Source organism: Gorilla gorilla, chromosome 18 (assembly GCF_029281585.2).
Source record: "Gorilla gorilla gorilla isolate KB3781 chromosome 18, NHGRI_mGorGor1-v2.1_pri, whole genome shotgun sequence".
In the NCBI taxonomy this organism is placed as follows: Eukaryota; Metazoa; Chordata; class Mammalia; order Primates; family Hominidae; genus Gorilla; species Gorilla gorilla.
In genome coordinates, this window is record NC_073242.2 from 5,740,600 (window position 1) to 5,765,394 (window position 24,795).

Consider the following 24,795-nt stretch of genomic DNA (forward strand, 5'->3'; position numbering starts at 1 on the left):
GGGGCAGGTGTTGGGGACCAGGTCTGGTGGGAAGGGTCTACGCCAGCCCCCCACTGGCAACCAGGCCCTGGAGCCACCCTGACAGCACCGCCTCCCCTGCCCCAACCAAGCCGGCACTGGGGGGCTCCAAGCAGGCAGTGAACTGCCCCCAGGATCTGGTCTCAAGCCTGGAAGGGGACACGGACCAACTGGGAGGGCAGAAGGGATATTGGGGGCCTGGGGTCCAGCCAGGACCCCACCCAAAGAACCACAACTTACATTTCACTTAAATTAAATAAATTAGCAAATATTCCTTCTTCTAACGTAGAAATCTTGTTGTTGCTTATATCCCTGGAAGAGAGGGGGGATTCGGCAAAGCTGACGGAAGCCCCCACAGCTGAGCAGCAAGAGGCGGTGCCGCCAGCCCACCCGGAGTGAGCCCCGCATGCTGGCACGACTGGGGGACACTCACAGCTCTGCCAGCGCCGAGAGGTTCGCCAGGAGCCCAACGTCCAGCGCCCGGAGCAGGTTGTGGGAGACGTCTCTGAGGAGTGAGTGGCCGTGGGTCAGGGCCAGAGCCCCTAGTAGGCCAGAGGCCATCCCTGGGCCCATCCCACACATTGCCAGCATCCCCAAGCTATGGCCTCCCACCCTTGAGCTCCCCACTCCCAGAGGTCAGGAGGGGCCTTTCTGATGGAAGACCCAAATGAACACTCATCTGGGGAAACCAAGCCAGGAGAGGCCTGGGGGCCTCAGCCCTCTGCACCCATCTCAGCCCTATGCCGAGTGCCACATGGACCTGTCCACCCAGGGCCAGGAAGGGCACAGACCCCCAACCCATCCCACGCAGGGCCAAGGCCCCCCATCCCCTGTCCACAGTCCCCCATAGAGCCAAGGTCTCCCAACCCTGTCCACAGCCCCCACACAGACTCGAGGGGCCCCCATCTCCTGTTCTGAACCCAACAGGGTGGTCCCACTGTGGGACCACAACCAGGTATGACTGTGTGAGAAGGAGGCTCACTACCAGGCTACCAGGGAGCACAGGGGAGCAGGCGCCACCTCGAGGCATAAACCCAGAGAAACAAGACCTCCAAGACGGCCAGGCACTGGGGCACACGCCGGTAACACAGCACCGTGGGAGCTGAGACGGAAGGATCGCCTGAGCCCAGGATTTTGAAACCACCCTGGGCAACACAGTGAGACCCCGTATCTACAAAAAATACACATTAGCCAGGCATGGTGGCATGCGCCTGGGGTCCCAAGTACTCGGGAGGTAGAGAAGAGAAAAATCACTTGAGCCCAGAGAGGTCAAGGCTACAGGGAGCTGAGATCGCATCACTGTACTCCAGCCTGGGTGAAACGGCGAGACTCTACCTCAAAAACAAATACATACGTACATAATTAACAAATAAAACATCAAAGACCAGCCGACCTAACTCCATCTAAAATACACAACTTCTACACAAAATATAAATAAAATTAGAAAACAAACTACAATCTCAGAAAAGCACTAGCAACTTAGACGACATACTAAAGGCCAAAAATACCCTCCTGACACACAGCTAATAAAGAAAAAGTCAACTATTCCAGTTAAAAAGAAGAAAAGGAAACTGGGTGTGGTGGCTTATGCCTGTAATCCCAGTGCTTTGGGAAGGCCAGGAGTTTGAGACCAGGATGGACAGCATAGCAAGACCCCATCTCTACAAGGAAAAAAAGAATCAGCCAGGCATGGTGGTGTGTAGCTGTAGTTTCAGCTACTCGGGGGGCTGAGGAGGAAGGATCGCTTGAGCCAGGGAGGTCGAGGCTGCAGTGAGCTATGATTGTGCCACTGCAGTCCAGCCTGGGCGACAGAGCAAGACCCGGTCTCGAAAGAAAAGAAAGAGAAAGCAAGGAAAGAAAGATGGCCGGGCACGGTGGCTCACTCCTGTAATGCCAGAACTTTGGGAGGCCAAGGTGGGTGGATCATGAGATCAAGAGATCGAGACCATCCTGGCCAACAGGGTGAAACCCCGTCTCTACTAAAAACGCAAAAATTAGCCGGGCATGGCGGCGGGAGCCTGTAGTGCCAGCCACTCGGGAGGCTGAGGCAGGAGAATCACGTGAACCCGGGAGGCAGAGGTTGCAGTGAGCTAAGATCGCACCCCTGCACTCCAGCACCCCATCCTGCAAGAGTGAAGCTCCATCTCAAAAAATAAAAAAAAAAAGGACGGAGGGCGAGAGGGAGGGAGGAAAGAAAGAAAAAACTCCAAAAACAAAAAAAGAAAAACCAGGCAATTAGAAGAAGCACAATTGGTCACAGCCGTGGGAAAGACATCCCATGTCAGTAGTCAGTGAAGAAAAAGCAACAGAAACCACAGGGCGGCAGCATGTCTCTCTTTTCAGAGCTGCCCGAGTTACAAACCAGGTCCTGGAGCTGGTGATGCGGAGGTGAGAAGCCAGAGAGCTGGGGCAAACCGAGAACTCCACCTCCCCTCGGCCTCAAGCACCTCAGGGGTCACCCTGCCGCCCTCCCTGGGCACCCCTCCTGGTCCCACGCACTCCCAGTAGTGCTCCTGGCACAGGGACTGTGGCTCCGCAGGTCTGCACACCACCCCCCTGCTCCCCAGGACCCCGAGGCCTCACCTCCTGCCACGGGCCTCTACTTCCCCAGGTGTCACCCTCCCCACGAGTGACCCAGCAGGTGCCTCCGCCTAGACTTGCTCTTCCCAGCAATGACCACCCGGCAGCCAGGCCCAAGCCAGGGCGGCCTCCATCCCTGAGCACCTGGCCAGCCTCTGCCAGCCCCTGCCAGCCTCCATCCCTGAGCACCCGCCCAGCCCCTGCCGGCCTCCATCCCTGAGCACCCGCCCAGCCCCTGCCGGCCTCCATCCCTGAGCACCCGCCCAGCCCCTGCCAGCCTCCAGCCCTGCTCCTCCCACCAGAGCTCCGCTCCCGCAGCAGCCTACCCGGCGCAGGAGACACACACACACAGGCTGCCCGGTGGGGCCCGGGGCCAGGGCAACGGCTTGAAAAGGGAACCAACAAAGAAGGGGACCAGAGGCCACCCCAGCTGAGGGGACAGAGCAGCCGAGGCCTTCTCCGTGCCAGGAAGCAGCACCAGCCACGGACGGTGGAGCCGGGCCCTCACCTGGGCTGGGCGCCCAGACAGATGAGACGCTGGGCACTGGCTCCCGGAGCTTCTCGTTCCATCTGCGGATGGAGGGCACGATTGGGGGTGCAGTTCCCTTCCCCCAGGGGCTGTGGGACACTCAGAGAGCCTATGCCAGTGCCCTGGGCTCCGGGAGGGGAGAAGATCTGGGGGCCAGGCACACAGGGAACGGCCCCTCCGGCAGGGCCACCGCTTCCCCCCTAACTGAACCCTGCTTCTCTGCCGTCCCCTCCTCTACACCAAGGGAGGGACACGGGCTGAGGTGCTCCCCACTGCCCATAAGGATGGGTGGGCCCACAGCCGCGCTGCTAGGCATCCACACCATCCCCGCCGTGGGGTGGGACAGGGTGGCGGCTGGGAGACCAGCAAGAGGCCATTCTCGAGACAGGGTGAGGCCGCTGGACTCACACCCGCTGCCCAAGCACCATGCCCGAGGGGGAACACTGTGCCGTGAGGAACTGCAGTTAGACCTGAGGAGGGACTTTCCAGCGGCTGCGGCGGCAGCAGAACCAATGCTTTAGGGAGAATGAGGCACCGGGACCCGAGGCGCAGCAGCCCTAAGGGGCGAGAGGTGCTGCAGAGGCCACGGTGAACACAGGCAGGCCCCCTGGAAGGGACACAGCTGTGAAACTGCCCCGGGGAGGGGCACAGGCTCTCGCACCTGCCCCCAGGCATGGGGAGCAGCTCCCACCCAGGCCACGGGAGAAAGGAAAGAAGGAAAAGCCTGAAGATGTTTGGCCACACCTCATTTTCTGGAAAATCCATCAAGAGTGGCTGCTGCTGGGAGCTGACAACCCAGGGCAGGGGTGGGGGCAGGTCAGCCGAGGACCCCAGAGCCCCCACGCTCCCCGCCCATCCCACTGTGAACCAGGCCTGGGGGTGCCATGGACACTTCTTCCACGCCAGCAGGCAGCCCCGCCTGTCACCGGTTCTGGCCATGCACTCCCTGCGTGCCAGGCTCCAGGCTGGCTCCTTCTCCCGGCCCTCACCCCAGCCCAAGGCCCATAAATGCAGCAAGGTCTTGGGGACCCCGCTCGGCCGAGCTCCCAGGGCCCAGGGCAGTGGAATGAAGCTGGGGCCCAGACAGGAGCCAGGTGCAGTCCCTCAGCCCCCAGGGTGTGGAAGCGTCTGCCCTGGGTAGGACTCAGGTGCCCCCTGGGTGTGGAAGCATCTGCCCTGGGCAGGACTCAGGTGTGGGCTTCAGGGACAGGGACCAGCACAGGGGTCCCCGTGGAGTCCTCACCCCGCTTGCTCCCGTACTTTTCCACGTCTCCATCTGCTTTTGCCATCGCCGTTCTGGGGGAACGCCAAGGCCTAGCCAGGCAGCCTCGCGCCAGCCCCCCCACCCCGCCCCTCGGGCTTCCTCTGCACCCGCCAGGTGACATCATCGCCGCTGTCTGATGCCCTGCCCCCACGTTCTGGTTCCCTGCAAGGATGGGAGACACAGCAGGGCCCAGGCATCTGGCAGCAGGACCACCGAGCGGCCCTAAGCCCAGGCAAGAGCACAGAGCAGAGTGCAGGGTCCTCTGGGGTCCCAGGCCCTTGCTGCCCCACGCACTCCTCACCCCAGTTCCTGCTATGAGCTGGAAGGGTGGGAGCCAGGTGCACAGGGACAGCCTGATGGGTGCCCGAGGGCCAGGATGTGCTCCCAGGGAAGCTGAAGCCAAGCTTGTCGGGAGGAGTACACCCCCATGGGGGGCAGGACGGTGCCCCAGCCCCGGGACACAAGGGGCCCCCAGCGCCAAGGGGCCCCCAGCGCCGAGCGTCCGATCTGGAAGGCAGGAGGAGTTAGGACCATCCTAGCGTGGGACCCAGCGGGCTCCTTAGCGGCTGCTGGGGCACCACTGGGTGGAGAAGGAAGTCCCAGCTGTGTGGCCACAGTACGGATCTTCACCCCTTCCCAGCACCCTTGCCAATCCTGGAGCAGGAGCAGCAACAGCAGAGGGTGTGGCCACGCCTGGAGGCTGCCCCTCCACACCCGTCACAGGTGGGGCCACGTCCCAGGGCTGTGGGCAGCAGGGCCAGCCTGCCGGCCCGAGGTAGCTAACACGTGTCTCATGCTGCAGCGGGTCTGCCCGCCACCCGGGCGTGTGAACCCCAGGTCGGGCCCCCTCGCCCTGGAGCCTCGGCCCCTCGGGGGTGTTCCCAGCCAGGCGCTGGCTCTCCTGCCCTCCCCCTGGGCTCTGCCCACAGTTGGCACGAGGGTGGGTGAAGCCTGAGGCTGGCAGGGCCGGGAAGTCTTGGGGCTGGGCCTTCTGCCCCACAGGCGCTCCTGGGCCGGGGGAGCCGGGGTCGGGGCGTGCAACAGTGGGACTGAGGAGAACTTCCCTGGGTGTGGGGCAGCTCCCGGGGCCCTCCCAATCCACAGCAGAGGGAATGGCCCCAGACAAACCAGACCTGCCTCAGAGCCTCACACTCAGAGCTGAGTGCCCCAGGCGCCCACTCCCCAGACCAGATGCTGAGTGGGGTCTGGGGGCCGGACGGAGCCCCCAAAGAAACATCTGCACATTCCAGACGCGTGTGGTCAGCGGCGGGCGTGCGCCAGGCCCGGCACCCCCGCCCGCGCTGGCTGCCTCACTGGAAACTGGGCTGGGGGGACCGGCTCGGAGGGGCGGCCTGCGGAGCTTATGTAACCGCTCCTCCCTCGGCAGGGGCAGGACAGGACGCCAGACCCAGGGAGGCCCCATGCCCCCTGCCAGGCCCCGTCCTCTCCTGGAGGAGCCGGTTCCCCTCCGCCCAGCAAGAGGACCCCCAGGCCCGTCCCTCCCGAGAGCAGGCCCAGGGTGAGGAAATGGGCTGCAGTGTGGGCGCTGGAGAGGACAGGGGACAGGCGGCAGTGCCACCCCCAATGCGGCCCCTTCCTCGCTGGGCCAGCCGAGCCATGACCTCATCTGTTTCCCTCTGCGCTGTGCTCCTTTCTATTTAAGGAGAGTGAGGCGGCTTCCAGGGCCGGAAATGATCCTGTTTAAATTAACGGGCTGCAGTTTGGGACGGTGCTCATTCGAAAAAAAACAGTGCAGCCCCGGGCTGGGCAGACGGCTGCTGGCTCCGCCTACCACTTCCATGGGGAGGGCCAGGGAGGCCTGCCACAACCCTGGCCCCATGAAGGGTGGGGGTTGCAGCCTCTGATAGAGGACGAGGCTGCCAGGCCCCAGGCAACAGAGCCCTGCACGAGGGTCTCTGGGTCCCGGACATGGGGTGTGAGACTAGCCGGGGAGCCCCAGGCTCAGAGGCATTCTGTCCTTACAGATCCCTCCCACGGCTGAACTGTCCCCAGGATGAGACGCCGGGGGTGACATGGGCAGCCTCAGGTCCTCCCGGGACCCACAGGCAGGCACAGGGATGGAGACTCCGGCCTCGGAGGCTGAACGAGGGAGATGAGAAACGGGAGTCTGCGATGTCCTTGCCTACACGGATGGAAAAACACAGCCAGCTCAAAAAGGGCCGTTTGGAGACGAGCCCACCCGTGGGGTGTAGGAAGGAGAGCGCTTCATACGTATGCCACCTGCTGCTGGGGTCGGGGCCACCCTTCCAGTTCAAGGGGAGAATGAGGGCCGGCTCCTGGTGCCCCTGCACGCAGCTGACATGGAGCTAGGCGTTGCGACCCCCTTGCATCCCTCTCCACTCCCACCCTTCACAGCCTGTGTGGGCAGGTGCTGCACTGGCCCTATGCTCCTGATGGGCACACTGAGGCTCAAGGGGCCCTCCTCCTCCCCCAACACCATCCCCCAAACACCTCCCCGGGCAGCCAGCAGGGTCCAGTGTGTCAATGGAGGAAGCCAAGATAGGAAGAGGGTGGTGGGGGGGGTGGCAAGCAAACTGGCCATCTGCGCCTGGCTGTGCGGGCACAGCAGTGCCCTGGAGAGGGCAGCAGCACAGATCCAGCGGGGCAGCCGGAATCCCATCACCCACTCGGCTGTGGGCACAGCCAATGATGGCACGAGCCATCCTGAGGCCAGGGCCACGATGCACAGTGGACGGGCTCAGAACCCGGAGCCCCTGTACTCCCACAGCTGTGACGTTCCCTGGGCATGTGCTTGCCCCAGCGCTGGCCTCGTTCCTGCCTCAACCAGAAGGAAGAGCTGGCTTCCGCCTCTGCCTGGGCACAAAGCCCTTTCCGAGGTGGCCTCACAGAAGCCAGCCTGTCTTCAGATCATGGTGCTGCTAAGGTCAGGAACGCCAGGCTGGGCCAGGGCGGGGCCTCGGGAGCTGCAGGGAGAAAAGGACCCAGCCCGCCTCAGCCCCAGATGTAGCCCTTCTCCTGCCACCAGTGCCTGGGCACCCCGGCCCTTAGGCGAGGACAGCTGCCAAGCCATGAAGAGCGAGGTGTTCTGGGAAATGGCGTGAGCTGCATTTTCCAGCTGCGCTCACTCCGCAGGGAGACTGTGGCGCCCCCGCCGCTGTGCCCACAGACGTGCCCGGCCTCAGCCAGCTGGAGCGCAGGCAGCAGAGTGCAGGCCAGGCCCACACGGCAGCGGGATGTTTTCATTCCAGGGTGCTTGGCGGGCTGGGCTGCCGTGGCCACTGCAGAGCTCCAGAAAAGAACACATGTGTCTCCCTCCAAAGTATATTCCTCGCTGGAAAGCAGATCCCAGGCAGGGTCTCCCCCACGAGCAGGGGGAGAGGCACCCTAAGGTGGGGGAGCGAGGGCAGTGGCAGAACCACCCCATACCCTAGGGGACCCAGGGAGGGGCTTGCAGATGCAGGACCCACATTTGGCAGCGGTGCCCGGCCACTGTCACCAGATGGTGGCCAGCGCATCCCCCACTCGTGGGCCAGGATGGCAGAGGAGATCCACAGAGACGGCTCCAGCAGGAGGCCCTCACAGAGATGCCCTGGCCTCAGAAGAGCCAACAGAAAGCCGGGAAGGGGGACGTCGAGGCTCAAGCTTGGCACAACCTCCCCAAAGCTCCCAAAGGCTCTCGGTGCCCACCAGCGACAGCGCACACCGCCACCACCTAACGGCAAGGATGCAGCAGGGTCCGCACGTCAGGGCGGGCACACAGCGGAACTCAGGCAGTGCCACTCGCCAGCTTACGTCAAAAGAACAAAAGGAGTGAGGACGGTACTCGCGGCTCTGCCAACACTTCCCAGCCCCGCACGTCTCATACACACCAGAACGCGTCAAAAGGCACCAATGGGCAAACACCCAGATGCAGGCACAAGCAGGAGTGGGCCGGGTCTTGTGAGCCCCCACAGCCACGCGGCCCTGCGCTGAAGGCACCGAGGCTGGGTGCTGAGGGGTCCATAGCAGTCCACCCGCCCAGGCTGCACTGGCTCCCGCGTCCAGTGTCCGGTCTAAGCACAGGCACAGTGCCTGGCTCTCACCCTCAGGCTGTTACACTCTGCTCTGTGGCAGGGCAGGTCTCACAGTGCATGGAGGACAGGGGAATGGGCCCCCGGAACCCCTGAGGGAACCGACAGAGCTACTTTAACAAGGTATGATTGTTGGGGCTGCCAGTGGCTGAGCCAGGTCACTGCTACACTGCCCTGCAGGGTGCATCTAATCATGGAGCCCACTTTACAGGTGAGGAAACTGAGGCTGAGAGACTGGACCAAGGTCACACCAGAGGTGGAGGCGCTGGGACGTGAACCCAGGTCTGACTCCAGAGCGCAAATTCCCTACATCCGGGTTCCCAGCCTCCTTCCTGAAACTGAACAGGAAACTAGAGGGAAGGGACACAGCAGGGATGAGCCAGGGAGGGAGAGGTGGGAGGGGCTGGCAGCACCCAAGCAGCTGCACCTGGGCCCAGGGCCCCTCGGCCCCTCGGGGAGTGCAAGCACATCCCAGCCCGACTCGGAAGCGCCACTGCCACCTCTGTCTGTCTATAAACCAGGGCACTGGTGTGGGCCCCAGGCACCCTGTGCGGCTCCAGGGGTCTGCCCCAGAGCATGCTGATGAAATCATCTCCACCACGGCTTCTCAGAGCCTCAGTTTCCTGGTCTGTAAAATGAGACCAGGAATGGCTGCAACCCTGCAGTGCCATGATGAGGTATGGAGAGACAAGAACACAGAGGGCTCAGCGCGGGGCCCGGCGGGGCCACCGCGGGGAGAGGCTGCGGACTCTTCCTAGACCTTTTCTTTTTGAGACAGAGTTTCACTCTGTCTCCCAGGCTGGAGTGCAATGGTGCAACCTTGCCTCACTGCAACCTCTGCCTCCCAGGTTCAAGCGATTCTCCTGCCTCAGCCCCCAAAGTAGCTGAGACTACAGGCATGCGCCACCATGCTCAGCATTTTTTTTTTTTTTTTTTGAGACAGAGTCTCGCTCTGTTGACCAGGCTAGAGTGCAGTGGTGTGATATTGGCTCACTGCAACCTCCACCTCCCGGGTTCAAGTGATTCTCCTGCCTCAGCCTCCTAATTAGCTGGGATTACAGGCGCCCACCACCACACCTCGCTAATTTTTGTATTTTTAGTAGAACGGGGTGGGTTTCACCATGTTGGTCAGGCTGGTCACAAACTCCTGACCTTGTGATCCCCCCACCTTGGCCTCCCAAAGTGCTGAGATTACAGGCGTGAACCACCGCGCCCACCCTGTTTTTTTTTGTTTTTTTTTTTAAAAGACCGTTTCCTAGTCGCCCAGGCTGGAGTGCAGTGGCACCATCACAGCTAACTGCAGTCTCAACCTCATAGACTCAGGGAATCCTCCCCCCCTCAGCCTCCCAACTAGCTGGGACTACAGGCGCCACCACTAATATCTGTTTATTGGTCTCGCTATGTTGCCCAGGCTGGCCTCAAACTCCTGGCCTCAAGCCATCTGCTCTCCTAAAGTGCTGGGATTACAGGCGTGAGGCACCGCGCCCGGCTGGACAGTGGTTTTGATTTCCGTTTCCCTCATGACTAATGAGGCCGACCATCTTCTCACACGCTGTTGGCCATCTGTGCGTCTTCTTTGGAGAAATCTCTGTTCAGATCCTGTGATTTTTTTTTTCTTTTTTTTTTGAGACAGGGTCTTGCTCTGTGACCCAGCCTGGAGTGCAGTGGTGTGATCACAGCTCACTGCAGCCTTGACCTCCTCGGCTCAAGTGATGTCCCACCTCAGTCTCCTGAATAGCTGGGACCACAGATGCACACCACCATGCCCGGCCAATGTTCTTTTACTTTTTAGAGACCGGGGTCTCACCCTGTTGCCCAGGCTGGTGTCAAACTCCTGGGCTCAAGCGATCCACCCACCCTGGCCTCCCAAACTGCTGGGATTCCAGGCGTGAGTGACCCCTTGTCCATGTTTAAACGGGGTCCCTGTCTGTTGTTGAATCATAGTGTTCCCTGTATGATCTGGATGCAAGCCGATACTGCACGGATGACCTGCAGGTGCTCTCTGTCTCCACAGTCGCCTCTGCAGTGGGAGCTCGAGTGCCCCACATTCCCAACTGCTGCAGACACAACCAAAGCCTCCCCATCCCTTCCCCCACCCCTGCCGGCAATCGTGTACAGGAGTGAGCGTGTGACTTCTTGTCCACATCTTTGTCCACAAGTGTGGCCAGTTTGCATCCGTGGCTAATAAAGAAACTACCGTTTCTCACGCAGGCATGTTCTGAACGCCCGAGTGCGGGAGCCACGTAAGACCCGGCTCAGGGACCCCGGGTGAAGCCAGCTGGACATGCAGGATGCAGGTCCTCACCACTGCCTCCGCTCGGCTGCCAGGGCTCTTCCTAGAAGACACGGGCCTCTCCTAGGCTCTCCTGACAGAGGCCATACCCCTGCCCCCCAGTCACCTTGCCCCTTGGGGACTCTCTCTGGGCAGCTCCCTGTGGGAGCTTTGAAACCTGGCTTCAATGTCACCTGCACTGGGGGTCCTTCCAGGCCAGCCCCCTCCCCATCATCCATCTCTGTCCTTGGAGAATCATCTGCGTGTTGGTTGAACGCGGGCTCCAGTGATAACGGAGCCCTCGAGGGTGGCCCTCCTTCTGCTGAGGGCTCATGGAGGCCTTGGTGACAATCCCTAGTCCTCGCTCTCAGGATCCAGGGACCAGAAATGGGAGCCAGGGGCCCCTCCGTGGCCTGGCCAGCCCCCCAAGGAAGCTGTGTCTGTGGCAGTTGCGCTCTAAGGCATCAGGCCTAGGGGTCGCTCCAGAATGCCTGTCTTCCCCGACGCCAATTCCAGGCAGGGGCCCCGGGGTCTGCGCCTCCTGCCCCTACACTCTCCCACACGCTCCTGTCATTCAGGGATGCAGGTGGGAAAGGGCAAGGCCCTGGGTGCTCCTATATTTTACATCAGTGAACCAAGCACCTACCAAGTCCCTCGATGTGCCCAGTCCTGGACCCCAGCATTTGTGAGACAGCAGCAGACCCAGGTGACCCCCAGCCAGGGTGAGTGGCAACCAGCACCAGAAGTGGCCTTTAGAGCAGGGGGCCCTGAGCTGATGACATCTACACCTAGGTCAGTGCCAGCCAGGACAACCTCTGGGACAATGGGATGTCAGCTCCAACGACCAATTTACAAGAAACACAAAGGACACACTCACAGCACCACGGAGGTGGCACCCCCAAGACACAGCGAGAAATCCAGGCTGCAGGAGCCAGTTTCTTCAACAGACTGCACAAGGAAAAAGAGAGGAAGGGAAGCTCCTAGACATCATCGGACATTTAAAAGACAGGCGGTGGCTCAAGCCTGTAATCCCAGCACTTCGGGAGGCTGAGGCGGGTGGATCACGAGGTCAGGAGATCCAGACCATCCTGGCTAACACGGTGAAACCCCGTCTCTACTAAAAATACAAAAAATTAGCTGGGCATGGTGGCGGGCACCAGTCCAGGCTACTCGGGAGGCTGAGGCAGGAGAATGGCGTGAACCCAGGAGGCGGAGCTTGCAGTGAGCCGAGATGGCACTGCTGCACTCCAGCCTGGGCAACAGAGTGAGACTCCATCTCAAATAATAATAAAAAATAAATAAATAAATAAATAAATAAAAGACATCACTCACACCTGTAATCCCAGCACTTTGGGAGGCCGAGGCAAGCAGATCACCTAAGACCAAGAGTTCAAGACCAGCCTGACCAACATGGTGAAACCCCATCTGTACTAAAAATATTTTTAAAAATTAGCCGGGCGTGGTGGCGCGTGCCTGTAATCCCAGCTACTCAGGAGGCTGAGGCAGGAGAATCGCTTGAACCCGGGAGGTGGAGACTGCAGTGAGCCGAGATCACACCATTGTCCTCCAGCCTGGGTGACAGAGCCAGACTCCGTCTCAAACAAAACAAAACAAAAGACATCAGCTAGCTGGTCCAAGCACAGTGGTGTTCACAACGAATTGATCACAGCCAGGTAGAATTCTTCATTCTTTCTCCAGTCCCACTGCTTTGCTTGACCAGCCTTAAAGACACACATATATATTTTTGTCTGGGCGCACTGGCTCACACCTGTAATCCCAACACTTTGGGAGGCCAAGGCAGGCGGATCACTTGAGGTCAGGAGTTTGAGACCAGCCTGACCAACGTGGAGAAACCCCGTCTCTCCTAAAAATACAAAATTAGCCACGCATGGTGGCACATGCCTGTAATCCCAGCTACTGGAGAGGCTGAGGCAGGAGAATCGCTTGAACCCGGGAGGCGGAGGTTGCCGTGAGCTGAGATCGCGCCACTGCACTCCAGCCTGGGCAACAACAGCGAAACTCCGTCTCAAAAAAAAAAAAAAGTATATATTTTTAAAAGACATTGGCCGGGTGCGGTGGCTCACGCCTGTAATCCCAGCACTTTGGGAGGCCGAGGTGGGCAGATCACGAGGTCAGGAGATCGAGACCATCCTGGCCAACACGGTAAAACCCCGTCTCTACTAAAACTACAAAAATTAGCTGGGCACGGTGGTGCATGCCTGTAAACCCAGCTACCAGGTACTCGGGAGGCTGAGGCAGGAGAATCGCTTGAACCAGGGAGTCGCAGGTTGCGGTGAGCTGAGATCATGCCACTGCACTGCGGCCTGGAGACAAGAGCAAGACTCCGTCTCAAAAAAAAAAAAAAAAAAAAAAAAAAAGACATCAACTAATTGCAGTGTGTGGACCTTATTTGGCTCTTAATTCAAACTATTAAACCAAAAATGTGAACACACCAGGCCTTCGGCGGCATGAAGGAATTGTCTGTTGTGTTAGGTGGGTCTGCAGTATTGCGATGCCCTCCAAAATGCTTGCAGATAAAAGGGTGGCTGGAATTTGGTTCAAAACATGGGTCAGGGCTGGGCGTGGTGGCTCATGCCTGTAATCCCAGCACTTTGGGAGGCCGAGGTGGGCGGATCATCTGAGGTCAGGAGTTCAAGACCAGCCTGACCAATATGGAGAAACCCTGTCTCTACTAAAAATACAAAATTAGCCAGGCATGGTGGTGCACGCCTGTAATCCCAGCTACTCGGGAGGCTGAGGCAGGAAAAGCGCTTGAACCCAGGAGGCGGAGGTTGCCATGAGCCCAGATCGTGCCATTGCACTCCAGCCTTGGCAACGAGAGTGAACTCTGTCTCAAAAAAAACACACATGGGTCAGGAGGGAGAAGGGTCGGGGCAGGGAGGGCAGGGCAGGCTCTGGGGTGGGGGGTCTGTGAGTCAGCCACGGCTCTGCCCACGTCTCCCCACGAAGCTTCGAGCCACACAGAGCAGCACGTTTCGCAGTACGCCATCTTTTCCAAAAGCCACCACCTCTCGGCAGCATCATTAACCCAAGGCAGGCTGTGGCCTCAGAAGCCCTGGCTGTCCTCCACCTGGAACTGGACACAGCTGTCCCTGCTGAGCTTCAGCAGCCAGGGAGCCACAAGTGGAGACGCACCTGCGTGAGCCCCCCAGGAAGGCTACTGGTGACACCCAGACAGCAACGCTCCTGGACCCTTAAACCCCTGCCAGCGGCTGTGATCTGTGTCCTTCACCTCTCCCAGCTTGACCCCTCTTCCCTGGGGAAAACCCAGCCGTCTCCCCGAGGAGGAGTTTGCAGGGTAGACAGCAAAATGGCTGGGCTGCCCCCACAGCACAGAGGGTGGCCTGGGGGGCCAGCCAGGGCCTTAACATCCTTCCTAAGGCCCTAGTTTCCCATGGGTCCCCTCACCCCACCTTCCAGAACTCTCCCAGCGGCGGCCCCAGGTGTGTACAGAACAGCACCCACCTGCCCACATGAGGTCACCCTGTGCCCTGTTGCACACTTGAGGGGCCTGGCATTCGGAATCTTGCCAGCTCAGGCTGGGACAGGCCACCAACTCCCAGGGTCCCCCTCCTCCAAACCCCGGGACCAGAGCCTAAGAGGACAACACAAGGCAGGGGCGGGGGCTCCACTGCTGTGCCAAGGGCCTGGAGAACACGGGCCTTGCTCTCCGCTCAGCAGCCACCAGCGCCCTTCTCTCCTGGACAGCTCCTGAGGGGCTGCTCTCATGGACACCATCAGGTGCTGGGAAGCAGGAACCACCAGGACCTGGACAGAGTCCCCAGTGACCGGCCTGGCAGACAGAGGAGCCCTCAGCTACAGCATCAGAAACAACGGGTGGGGTAGGTCTGATGCAATTCTGTGGGCGCTGTTGCCAGGCAGGAGGAGGCCATCTCCACAGAGACAGCCGCGAGACACACGCGTCCGCAGTCAGGGAGCGCAGGAGCAATGTGGCCCCGAGGGGCACGGGCTCCATTGGTCCAGGAGAACCCATTCTTCTCCCACCCTCGAGACCACCCAGCAAAGCCCCAAGGACACACGGCTCCCCTAAGGAAGGGTGGCCACAGGCGGGAGTGACCCAGAAACGTTACAAAACCAAATGCCAGAACCCACCCAATGTTTAGCAAGCCTGGGGGTGTGCCACGCCCCCCAGGGATCCAGATCCAGCACGCACCCAAGGAGACACTGTCCCGGCGAGGAGCCTGGAGCCTGGGAAATACAAGGCATCAGACTGGTCCCAAGACTCTCCCCAGCGCTGGGGACAACTGTCTGCTTATCTTAGTCCCCTGCGCCCTTTTCAATCCAACCCTGGGTCCTGGGCACCTCATAGTTCCAAACCCCTGCTATGCACATCCCGGCTGTGATGCCTGGGACAGGTCCTGTCCTGGCTGTCATGCCTGGGACAGGTCGTGTCACCTCTCCAAACCTGTTTCCTCATCTGTGAAATGCAAATCTCCACGGTCCCTACGCCTCGGATGGTCAGAGTCAGGATTCCGCATGACGACCCCCAACAGGAGCCTGGCACAGACCTGGCTCTGGGCAGCGTCTCCATAAAGGCCACCTGTTGTTTTTATCTCCCGAAAGCGAACATGACAAGGCTTTAACCCCCCACGGCAATCCCCCCTCACCCCTGTTCTCAGGATAGCCTTGGAACCCAATAGCAGAGCGCCTGAGGCCCTTCATGACCCCAGCCCACCCGCGAGCCCACCTCCCACCCTGCCCCTACCCCTCACACCTCCCGTGGCCAGCCTCCAGCCTCACGGTCTTTGCTCACACCGTTCACCCCCCTTCTTCTGGACCCACCTCATCGCCCCTTCCTAAGCATCAGCCCAATTCTTGCACATCCATCAAATCCTTGTCCAGACACCTCCTGGAACTCTTCCCTGCCGCCCCCTACAGCCATCCCCACCTCTCCGGTACCCCGCAGCCCCAGGCCGCATCCCAATTCCTCTCCAATTAGCGACTGTTTGTCCTCCCAGCTGAGCGCGGCCTCCGCGCCCCGCCCCCGCTGGCGTCTGCAGAGCCCCCGGGTGGGACGTCTGTCTCCAGACCCGGGGTTTTTCGGCTCCCCGGGGCCGTGCCAACCGCGGCTCCAGGCGTTCCTTATTTAGCAGGGCCGCCGTGCCGCGCCGGAGCCTCGCCCTGGGAGCGTCCTGGCCCGCGTCCTGCTTCCCGTCCCGGGCCAGGGAACGCGCCCACGCCCGCCCGTCCCGCGGCCTCTCCCGGGTGCCGCTGGGCCCGCTACTCACAGCGCTGTGGCGTCCGCGGGGATGCGCAGCGCGGGACCGAGCGTCCGCAGCCCGCGGCCCGAGCAGTTGACGCGGCAGGCGGCGCCGGGCGCTGGGCCGCAGAGGCAGGGGGGCTCGCAGGGCCCGCAGCCGCGCCCGGGGCCCCCCGCCAGCGCCCCGAGCCACAGGCCCAGGCCCAGGGCCAGCGCCAGGCGGGCGGGCGCGGCGGGCGGCATCGTTAGGGCAGCGCGCGCATGGCCCCGCCGTCCCCAGGCCCGCCCGCGCGCGGAGGCCGCGGCTCAGGCGGGGCCCGCGGACGGCATGGCGGGCGCGGGGCTGGATGGGGCTGCGGCCGCGACCTGCTGCTGAGCGACGCCCGCTCGGGGCTCGGGGCCAGGCCGCTCCGGGAGCTCGGCCGCCCGCTCGGACGCTGGCGCTGCAGTGCGGGCCCCGCCGCGGCTCCTCCTCCTCCTCCCCGCGCGGCGCGGGGCGGGCGGGGCGAGGGGGGCGGGGCGGGTGCAGGCTCTGCCCCCTTCGCCACAGCGCGACCGGGCCAGCGAGGAGGGACTGGCATCCGGAGGCTTCACCCGCCGCTCCACAGGGTCGGCAGCAGGGCGGGGCCTCCGGAAGCTCCGCCCCACGCGTTCCCGGGGCGCATGCGACGTGGGGGCGGAGCGTCTGGAAGCTCCGCCCGTCGCACTGCAGAGTCGGCGGAGGCGCACGAGGTATTTTTCACGCTCCGCCCCGCTGCAGGCTAAAGTGCGTGGGCGGGAAGCAGTGGGCAGGGTGCCATGTGGCTCCGCCCTTCTCCTGTGGTGTGGGCCAGGCGGCGGGTTCCTCCTCCTGCAGCAGCCACAGGCTCCACCCTGATCCTTCTCCCGCGGGGTGGATCCTTCTCCCGCAATCTCCGTGCGCGTCCCCAATCAGTACCCGCAGCCTCCCGACGCACCCGCTGGCTCCAAGCCTCCCTACCCCAGGTTTCCTGAGAGAGAGACAGAGGGAGAGAGGGGGAAGAGAGAAAACAGGCAATGGGAGGTTGATGGTGAGAGCTTATTGAAAGACAAGAGGGAGGAAACCCACATCCTTCATTCCCCATCCATTCATTTATTGCCTTATTTATTCCATTGAATCTTCACAGCTCTAGAAAAAGCGTGCTACAATTAGTCCCTGTATTAAATGAGGTCACTGAGGCACAGACAGTTTAAGAAATTTGCCAGCAGGGCACAGTGGCTCACTCCGGTAATCCCAGAACTTTGAGAGGGGGAGGAAGGTGGATCCCTTGAGCCCAGGAGTTGGAGACCAGCCTGGCCAACATGGCGAGACCCCGTTTCTACAAAAATTAGCCAAACTGGCTCACGCTTGTAGTCCCAGGTACTCGAGAGGCTGAGGCCGGAGGAGCGTGTGAGCCCAGGAGGCAGTGGCTGCGCTGAGCCGTGATTGTGCCACTGCACTCCAGCCTGGGCAACAGAGTAAGACCCTGTCTCGAAAAAAAAAAAGGAAAAAAGAACTGGCTGGGAGTGGTGGCTCATGCCTGTAATCCCAGCACTTTGGGAGGCCGAGGCGGGCAGATCACGAGATCAGAAGTTCGAGACCAGCCTAGCCAACATGGTGAAACCTCATCTCTACTAAAAATACAAAAATCAGCCAGGCATGGTGGCAGGCACCTATAATCGCAGCTACTAGGGAGCCTGAGGCAGTAGAATCGCTTGAACCTGGGAGGCAGAGGTTGCAGTGAGCCGAGGTTGCGCCACTGCACTCCAGCCTGGGCAACAGAGCAAGACTCCGTCTCAAAAAAAAAAAAGAAATGTACCAGGTCACACAGCAGGTGGATGGTAAGGCTGCGATTGTATTCCAAACCCAGCTTTTAATTGCAGTCAAATGACAGGCTTAAGATTCAAGGACTCCAGTGGAGGGAAGAAACAGCCACAAGAAACTGCTGCCAAATGAGCAAAACAGATTAACCAAGTCTCAATGATTGTTGGAAGGTGGTTGTGGAATAAAATGCAATTGTTTAGAAAGGATTTCTTAAATAGAAAAGACATATGTTTAAAGAAGCAAATTAGTTACCTGGAAATGAAATTCTAAACTATCTGAAAAACCACGTGGGCCGGGCACGGTGGCTCACGCCTGTAATCCCAGCACTTTGGGAGGCCAAGGAAGGAGGATCACTGAGGCCAGCCTGGACAACACAGAGAGACCCCATTTCTTTTTTTTTGTTTGTTGTTTTTTCTTTTTTTGAGACGGAGTCTCGCTCTGCCACCCAGGCTGGAGTGCAGTGGCGCGATTTCGGCTCGCTGCAAGCTCCGCCTCCCAGGTGCACGCCGTTCTCCTGCCTCGCCTCCCGAGTAGCTGGGACTACAGGCGCCCGCCACCACGCCCGGAGAATTTTTTGTATTTTTAGTAGAGACAGAGTTTCACCGTGTTAGCCAGGATGGTCTCGATCTCCTGACCTCGTGATCCACCCGCCTTGGCCTCCCAAAGTGCTGGGATTACAGGTGTGAGCCACCGCGCCCAGCCAAGAGACCCCATTTCTACAAAAAATACAAACAAAAAATTAGCCAGGCATAGCGGAGCTCGCCTGTGGTCCCAGTTATTTGGGAGGATGAGGTGGGAGGCTCACTTGAGCCCAGAAGGTCAAGGCTGCAGTAAGCCATGATGGCACCACTGCACTCCAGCCTACATGACAGAGTGAGATCCTGTCTAAAAAAAGAGAGAGAGAGAGAGAGAGAGACAATTTTTTTTTTTTGAAACAGAATCTCGCTCTGTTGCCCAGGATGTTGGAGTGCAGTGGCACGATCTCAGCTCACCACAACATCTGCCTCCCAGGTTCAAGTGATTCTCGTGCCTCAGCCTCCTGAGTAGCTGAGATTACAGGCGTGCACCACCACACCTGGCTAATTTTTGTAATTTTAGTAGAGACAGGGTTTCACCATGCTGGCCAGGTTGGTCTCTAACTCCTGGCTTCAAGTGATCCACCTGCCTCGGCCTTCCAAAGTGCTGGGATTACAAGCATGAGCCACCGTACCCGGCCAAAGAGACAATTTTTTTTATGTCAGTAAAGATATAGAGACTTTGAGTAGCACAGTTAATAAGCTGTATTGTACACAAAATAGGGCTTGTTAACTATTTTGGCATTACAGATGTTAGGCAAGGTCAGAGGAAAAGGTTAGATAAGAACTTGGCCTTTGGCCGGACGCGGTGGCTCACGCCTGTAATCCCAGCACTTTGGGAGGCCGAGGTGAGTGGATCACCAGGTCAGGGGATGGAGACCATCCTGGCCAACATGGTGAAACCCCGTCTCTACTAAAAATACAAAAATTAGCTGGGTGTGGCGGTGTGTGCCTGTAATCCCAGCTACTCGGGAGGCTGAGGCAGGAGAATAGCTTGAACCCAGGAGGTGGAGGTTGCAGTGAGCCGAGATCGCGCCACTGCGCTCCAGTCTGGCGACAAAGCTAGACTCCATCTCAAAAAAAAAAAAAAAAGAAAAGAAAAGAAAAGAGAAGAAAAAAAAGAACGTGGCCTTAAACACCACCGCCCCCTAGAGGCTCTCTTGGGTACTTTCACTTGCTCACTGCATCAAATCTTGAAACCAGATCAAAACTGAAGCTTCCACAAGCACACCCTAATTCAGGGACTCCCACCTGAGTAGAGAGGCCTGAAGAACCATCCGCAGAGGGTCACAGGACAGCTGGACACCCTGACAGCCCAGATCACTGAAAGGTAAAGATGGAAATCATGGACTGGGTGCGGTGGCTCACGCCTGTAATCCCAGCACTACAGGAGGCCGAGGTGGGTGGATCACTTGAGGTCAGGAGTTCAAGACCAGCCTGGCCAACATCGCAAAACCCCATCTCTACTAAGAATACAAAAATTAGCTGGGTGTGGGGGTGCACGCCTGTATTCCCAGCTACTTGGGAGGCTGAGGCAGGAGAATCGCTTGAACCCGGGATGGGGAGGTTGCAGTGTGCTGAGATCGTGCCACTGCACTCCAACCTGGGCAACAGAGTGAGACCCTGTCTCAAAAAATAAATAAATAAAAATTAGAGCATATAGAAATGAATAGGCTGGGTGGGGTGGCTCATGACTGTAATCCTAGCACTTTGGGAGGCCAAGCCAGGCGGATCACCAGAGGTCAGGAGTTCAAGACCAACCTGGCCAACATGGTGAGACCCTGTCTCTACTAAAAATACAAAAATTAGCAGAGCGTGGGGGCACATGCCTGTAATCCCAGCTTCTAGGGAGGCTCAGGCAGGAGAATTACTTGAACCCTGGAAGTGGAGGTTGCAGTGAGCCGAGATCATGCCACTGCACTCCAGCCTGGGTGACAGAGCGAGACTCCGTCTCAAAAAAGAAGGAAAAAAAAAAGGAAATGAATAGTAATGAGCAAACATCATAGAAAATCTATGGGGATGCAGTCAAAGTTATACATGGAGAGAAACGGATAACTTCACTTGTTTTTATTAGTTAGCATGAAGAATCAAAGCAATATATAAATTAAGTATTTATTTCAACATTCTAGAAAAACACCTGTAAAATAAACCCCCCAAAAAAGATGGAAGGAAATTAGAAAGTAAAGAGCAGAAATTAGTTACTTTAAAAGAAAGAGTAGGCTGGGCCTCAAAAAAAAAAAAAAAAGAAAGAGTAGAATTGATGAATAAAATCGAGCTATTTAATAGATATAGTTACTAAGATTTTTCTAGGAAAAAATTCTGGTAAGTGTGACTGAGAGAAAAGGAGAGAGAAAAAGAAAATATGGGACATTCAGATGAAGAATGAAGGTTTATTCACAGAGATGAAAACAGTTAAAATTATAAAAGAAAATTATGTGCAATTGTTTGCCTACATTTTTGAAATCTATATGGGATGCTTATATGTTGCAAACTGTAAAAACCAATTCTAGAAAAAATTAAAACCCCAAATAGACCAATAACAAAAGAACACATTGAAAACGTATCAAAAGCCATGTCAGGAAAAGACACTTAATCCAGATCTTTTTGTGGACAAGTTCTATCAAATGTGGAATAATCAGATAATTGTGATTTAATTTAGACTCTTAGAAAACAAAGCTGGGCGCGGTGGCTGACGCCTGTAATCCCAACATCTTGGGAGGCTAAGGCGGGAGGATCCCTTGAGCCCAGGAGTTCAAGACCAGCCTGGACAATAGTGAGTCCCCCATCTCTATAAAAAAACTAAAAAATTGCTGGGAGACTGAAGTGGGAAGATTGCTTGAACCCAAGAGTTCGAGGCTACAATGAGTCGGAACCGCACCACTGCACTTCAGTCTGGGTAACAGAGTGAGACCCTATCTCAAAAAAAAAAAAAAAAAAAAAAAAAAGGGCAGGGTGCGGTGGCTCACGCCTGTAATCCCAGCACTTTGGGAGGCCGAGGCAGGTGAATCACGAGGTCAGAAGATCCAGACCATCCTGGCTAACACGGTGAAACCCTGTCTCAACTAAAATACAAAAACAAAAATTAGCCGGGTGTGGTGGCGGGCACCTGTAGTCCCAGCTACTCGGGAGGCTGAGGCAGGAGAATGATGTGAACCTGGGAGGTGGAACTTGCAGTGAGCCGAGATCGCACCATTGTACTCCAGCCTGGGCGAGAGCCAGACTCCGTCTCAAAAAAAAAAAAAAAAAAAATTAGCCAGGCGTGGTGGTGGGCACCTGTAATCCCAGCACTTTGGGAGGCCGAGGCGGGTGGATCACCTGAGGTTAGGAGTTCAAGACCAGCCTGGCCAACATGGTGAAACCCTGTCTCTACTAAAATACAAAAATTAGCCGGGCGTGGTGGTGGACACTTGTAATCCCAGCTACTCGGAAGGCTGAGGCAGGAGAATTGCCCGAACCTGGGAGGCAGAGGTTGTAGTGAGCCGAGATCGAGATGGCGCCATTGCACTCCAGCCTGAGTGACACAGCAAGACTCCATCTCAAAAAAAAAAGGGAAACGTTGCAAGGAAAGCACTTGGTGCAGTCCGGGGTAGTCAGTGATTGTTACGGTTATGCAGGGGTCTGTTTTGTTCATCGACAGGGATCCCTGCACCTGCCGTGAGGCCATGTGTGTCACTCTGAGGCTGCCGGGAGAGCCTGCAGCCAAGAGCCCTGATGCTGCCTCCTCCAATGGCTAAGCGGACGCCCTCACTCAGCTCAGGCGCAGGAAGCCAGCACTGCTGAGAGCAGGCAACTGGCTCCGTAGGAGTGAGGATACTGCTCTGACAGCCACAGAGGCGCACATGACTCCCCCGTTAGCTCATCCTCTGTGTGGCAGATCACCTCTGCCGCCTTCCCGTCTGGGAGCACCTGAGTCACTGTGGTCACGTCTGCAGGCAACAGACAAAGGGTCCCCATTCGGGCAGGGATGGACACCTGTTTGTCCCGACCCACCCGGTAGGGCCTCAGGGCCACCATGGTGAGCAGGCTGAAGGGAGGTGACCTCTCAGGAGGACACCAGACTGCTGCACACCTGGACACCGGAGAGAGCTTACCTGTGATATCACCCACGTGCTGGGGTGACTCAGTGCTCCTCTCTCGGGTGGAAGTTGCGTTCAGTGCTGCCGCAGTTCCTCCAACGTCTCCATGGCAACGTTCACACGGATTTCATAGAACATAAGGTGTTTGAGCTGGAAGGGACCTCAGAGATCGGCTCCTCCTGCCCCCTCATTTCATGGAGAGGGGAGCAGGCCCAGACAGGGAATGCCACATGCCCAGGGGCACATAGCAAGCCGGGGACCCCGCGGAGGGCACAGACCGCTGAGCTCCAGAGGAGGGTCTTGGGAGGTGCCCTGGGGGCACAGGCCGTGGCAGCTTTGCCACTCCCTGGCTTGCTAAGAGCCCCTTGAAGTCCAGCCCAGCTCTCTGCTGCTCAGCCACAGAGCTCTCGCTCGAGTGCCTGGTGGGAACAGGAGTAGGCAGGACAGGGCCCTGTCCTCAGGAGGCTCCGAGGCTGCTACAGCGGCCATGCAGCCGCTGGGGAAGGGCTGGAGAGCATCCAGGGAGCCAGAAGTGGGGCAGGAGGAGCCAGGGCAGGCTCCTTTGAGGAGGGGGCTCCAGGCAGAGTCTGGAAGCCTGAGGAGGCCTCACTCGTGCCTGCGCCCCCTCTCCTGGCACACAAGGGCCAGCCCGAGGGCCCCACTCTGGGGGCAGAGTGTAGGGAAGAGGCTGGAAAACGGGGGCCAGAAAGAGACTGTCCTGATCCATGGCTCCCAGGGGTCGTTTTGGCTGGGGGCTCACAGCACACATCCTTCCAGACACCCAGGACAGTCAGAAGGAACTGGCAGGAGTTAGAGGGCACGGTGTAAGGATGCCAGGGGGCCGGGCCGTCAGAGGGTAACAGGAGCGAAAGTCCCAGAGCAAGGCCCCAAGGAGACCCAGGGCGCTCTCTCCCCTCGAGGACAGGAACCCGTGGAGACCTTCCCCTCCCTGACAGAGCCAGCTCTGCACCAGAAGGGTGGGGGGCTGTAGCACCCCTCCCAGGGGAACACGGACCTCACTCTCCGCCCCCAGCTCCCAGGGCCCATCTCAAACTCGGACCCTGTCTCAGGGACCTGCCCTGGCCCACAGGACTCCTCTCTTCTCCAGGTCTGAAGATGCCAAGAGTCCGGACATCCCAAGGCCTCCCTGCTGAACTTTCCCACCATGCCGGCCCCTGCCTTGCCCTCGCTGGCCCCCGCCTTGCCCTCGCTGGCCCCCGCCTTGCCCTTGCTGGCTGCCTTTTCTAGTTTTATTTGTTGTTGTTGTTGTTGTTGTTGTTTTTTGAGATGGAGTCTTGTTCCGTCGCCCAGGCTGGAGTGCGGTGGCGCGATCTCAGCTCACTGCAAGTTCCACCTCCCAGGTTCACACGATTCTTCTGCCTCAGCCTCCCGAGTAGCTGGGACTACAGGCGCCCGCCACCACACCCGGCTAATTTTTTGTATTTTTAGTAGAGACAGGGTTTCACTGTGTTAGCCAGGATGGTCTCGATCTCCTGACCTCGTGATCTGCCTGCCTCGGCCTCCCAAAGTGCCGCTGGGATTACAGGCGTGAGCCACCGCACCCGGCCTTTTCTTTTTTTTTTTTTTTTTTTCTGTTGAGACCAAGTTTCGCTCTTGTCGCCCAGGCTGGAGTACGATGGCGCGATCTCGGCTCACCACAACCTCCGCCTCCTGGGTTCAAGCGATTCTCCTGCCTCAGCCTCCTGAGTAGCTGGGACTACAGGCGCCAGCCACCACACCTGGCTAATTTTGTATTTTTAGTAGAGACGGGGTTTCTCCATGTTGGCCAGGCTGGTCTTGAACTCCCAACCTCAGGTGATCTGCCTGCCTCGGCCTCCCAAAGTGCTGGGGTTTAATCCATCTTTAGTCCACTGCAGCATCCCACTGGTCTCTGCCCATGGGCATGGACTCTGACCCTCCCTTCCCTGCCTCCAGGCCTACAGCTTCTTTCCTGAAGGTCCTCTCTGTTCCTATTACCCCTCCCCTGGGTGACTGCAACCCCCATCAATCTAATCTCCAGGCCTACAGGCTCCACCATCCATCCCCTCCTGCCAGTCCCCAATATTCCTGTAGCACAGCGTCCTCTGTTGTTCTGCTCAAAAGCCACGCACAGCTCTCTACTTCCCGCTGTACAATTTCCAAGCTCCTAGGAATGACACTCAGGTTTCCCTTCCCAGCTGACCCCATCCTACCTTACCAGCTTGATTACCTCCCGTTTCCTCCAAGGAACTGGGCCACACTTTGACCACCTCGGCACAAAGTGCCCATCTCCTAGCACTCTCAGCCTATGCATATTGACTCCCTCCACCTGGGGACTGTCTTTCTCTCTCGTGTCGGACTCTAGCTCAATCCTCAAAGCCCAGTG

General features: G+C 58.6%; 1 protein-coding gene across 8 annotated transcripts in view; it reads right to left on the reverse strand.

The window, feature by feature from the left end:
• The window catches only part of PKD1 (polycystin 1, transient receptor potential channel interacting), a 50,862-nt gene extending 34,201 nt beyond the window's left edge, over positions 1-16,661 (reverse strand). For 2 of the 8 annotated variants that reach the window (XM_055364945.2, XM_055364944.2), the window contains exons 1-3: positions 15,986-16,661; positions 452-523; positions 259-330 (exon numbers count right to left, since the gene is read on the reverse strand). In XM_055364945.2, the coding sequence (XP_055220920.2) occupies positions 259-330; positions 452-523; positions 15,986-16,200 (359 nt within the window). In that variant the 5' untranslated portion in view covers positions 16,201-16,661. Of the gene's footprint in view, positions 1-258; positions 331-451; positions 524-1,272; positions 1,344-3,106; positions 4,342-4,370; positions 4,441-15,539; positions 15,945-15,985 lie in introns of those variants that run through there. The other 6 variants (XM_055364948.2, XM_063699912.1, XM_055364947.2 and 3 more) reach the window with 6 other exon arrangements.
• Positions 16,662-24,795: the final 8,134 nt, after the last annotated feature.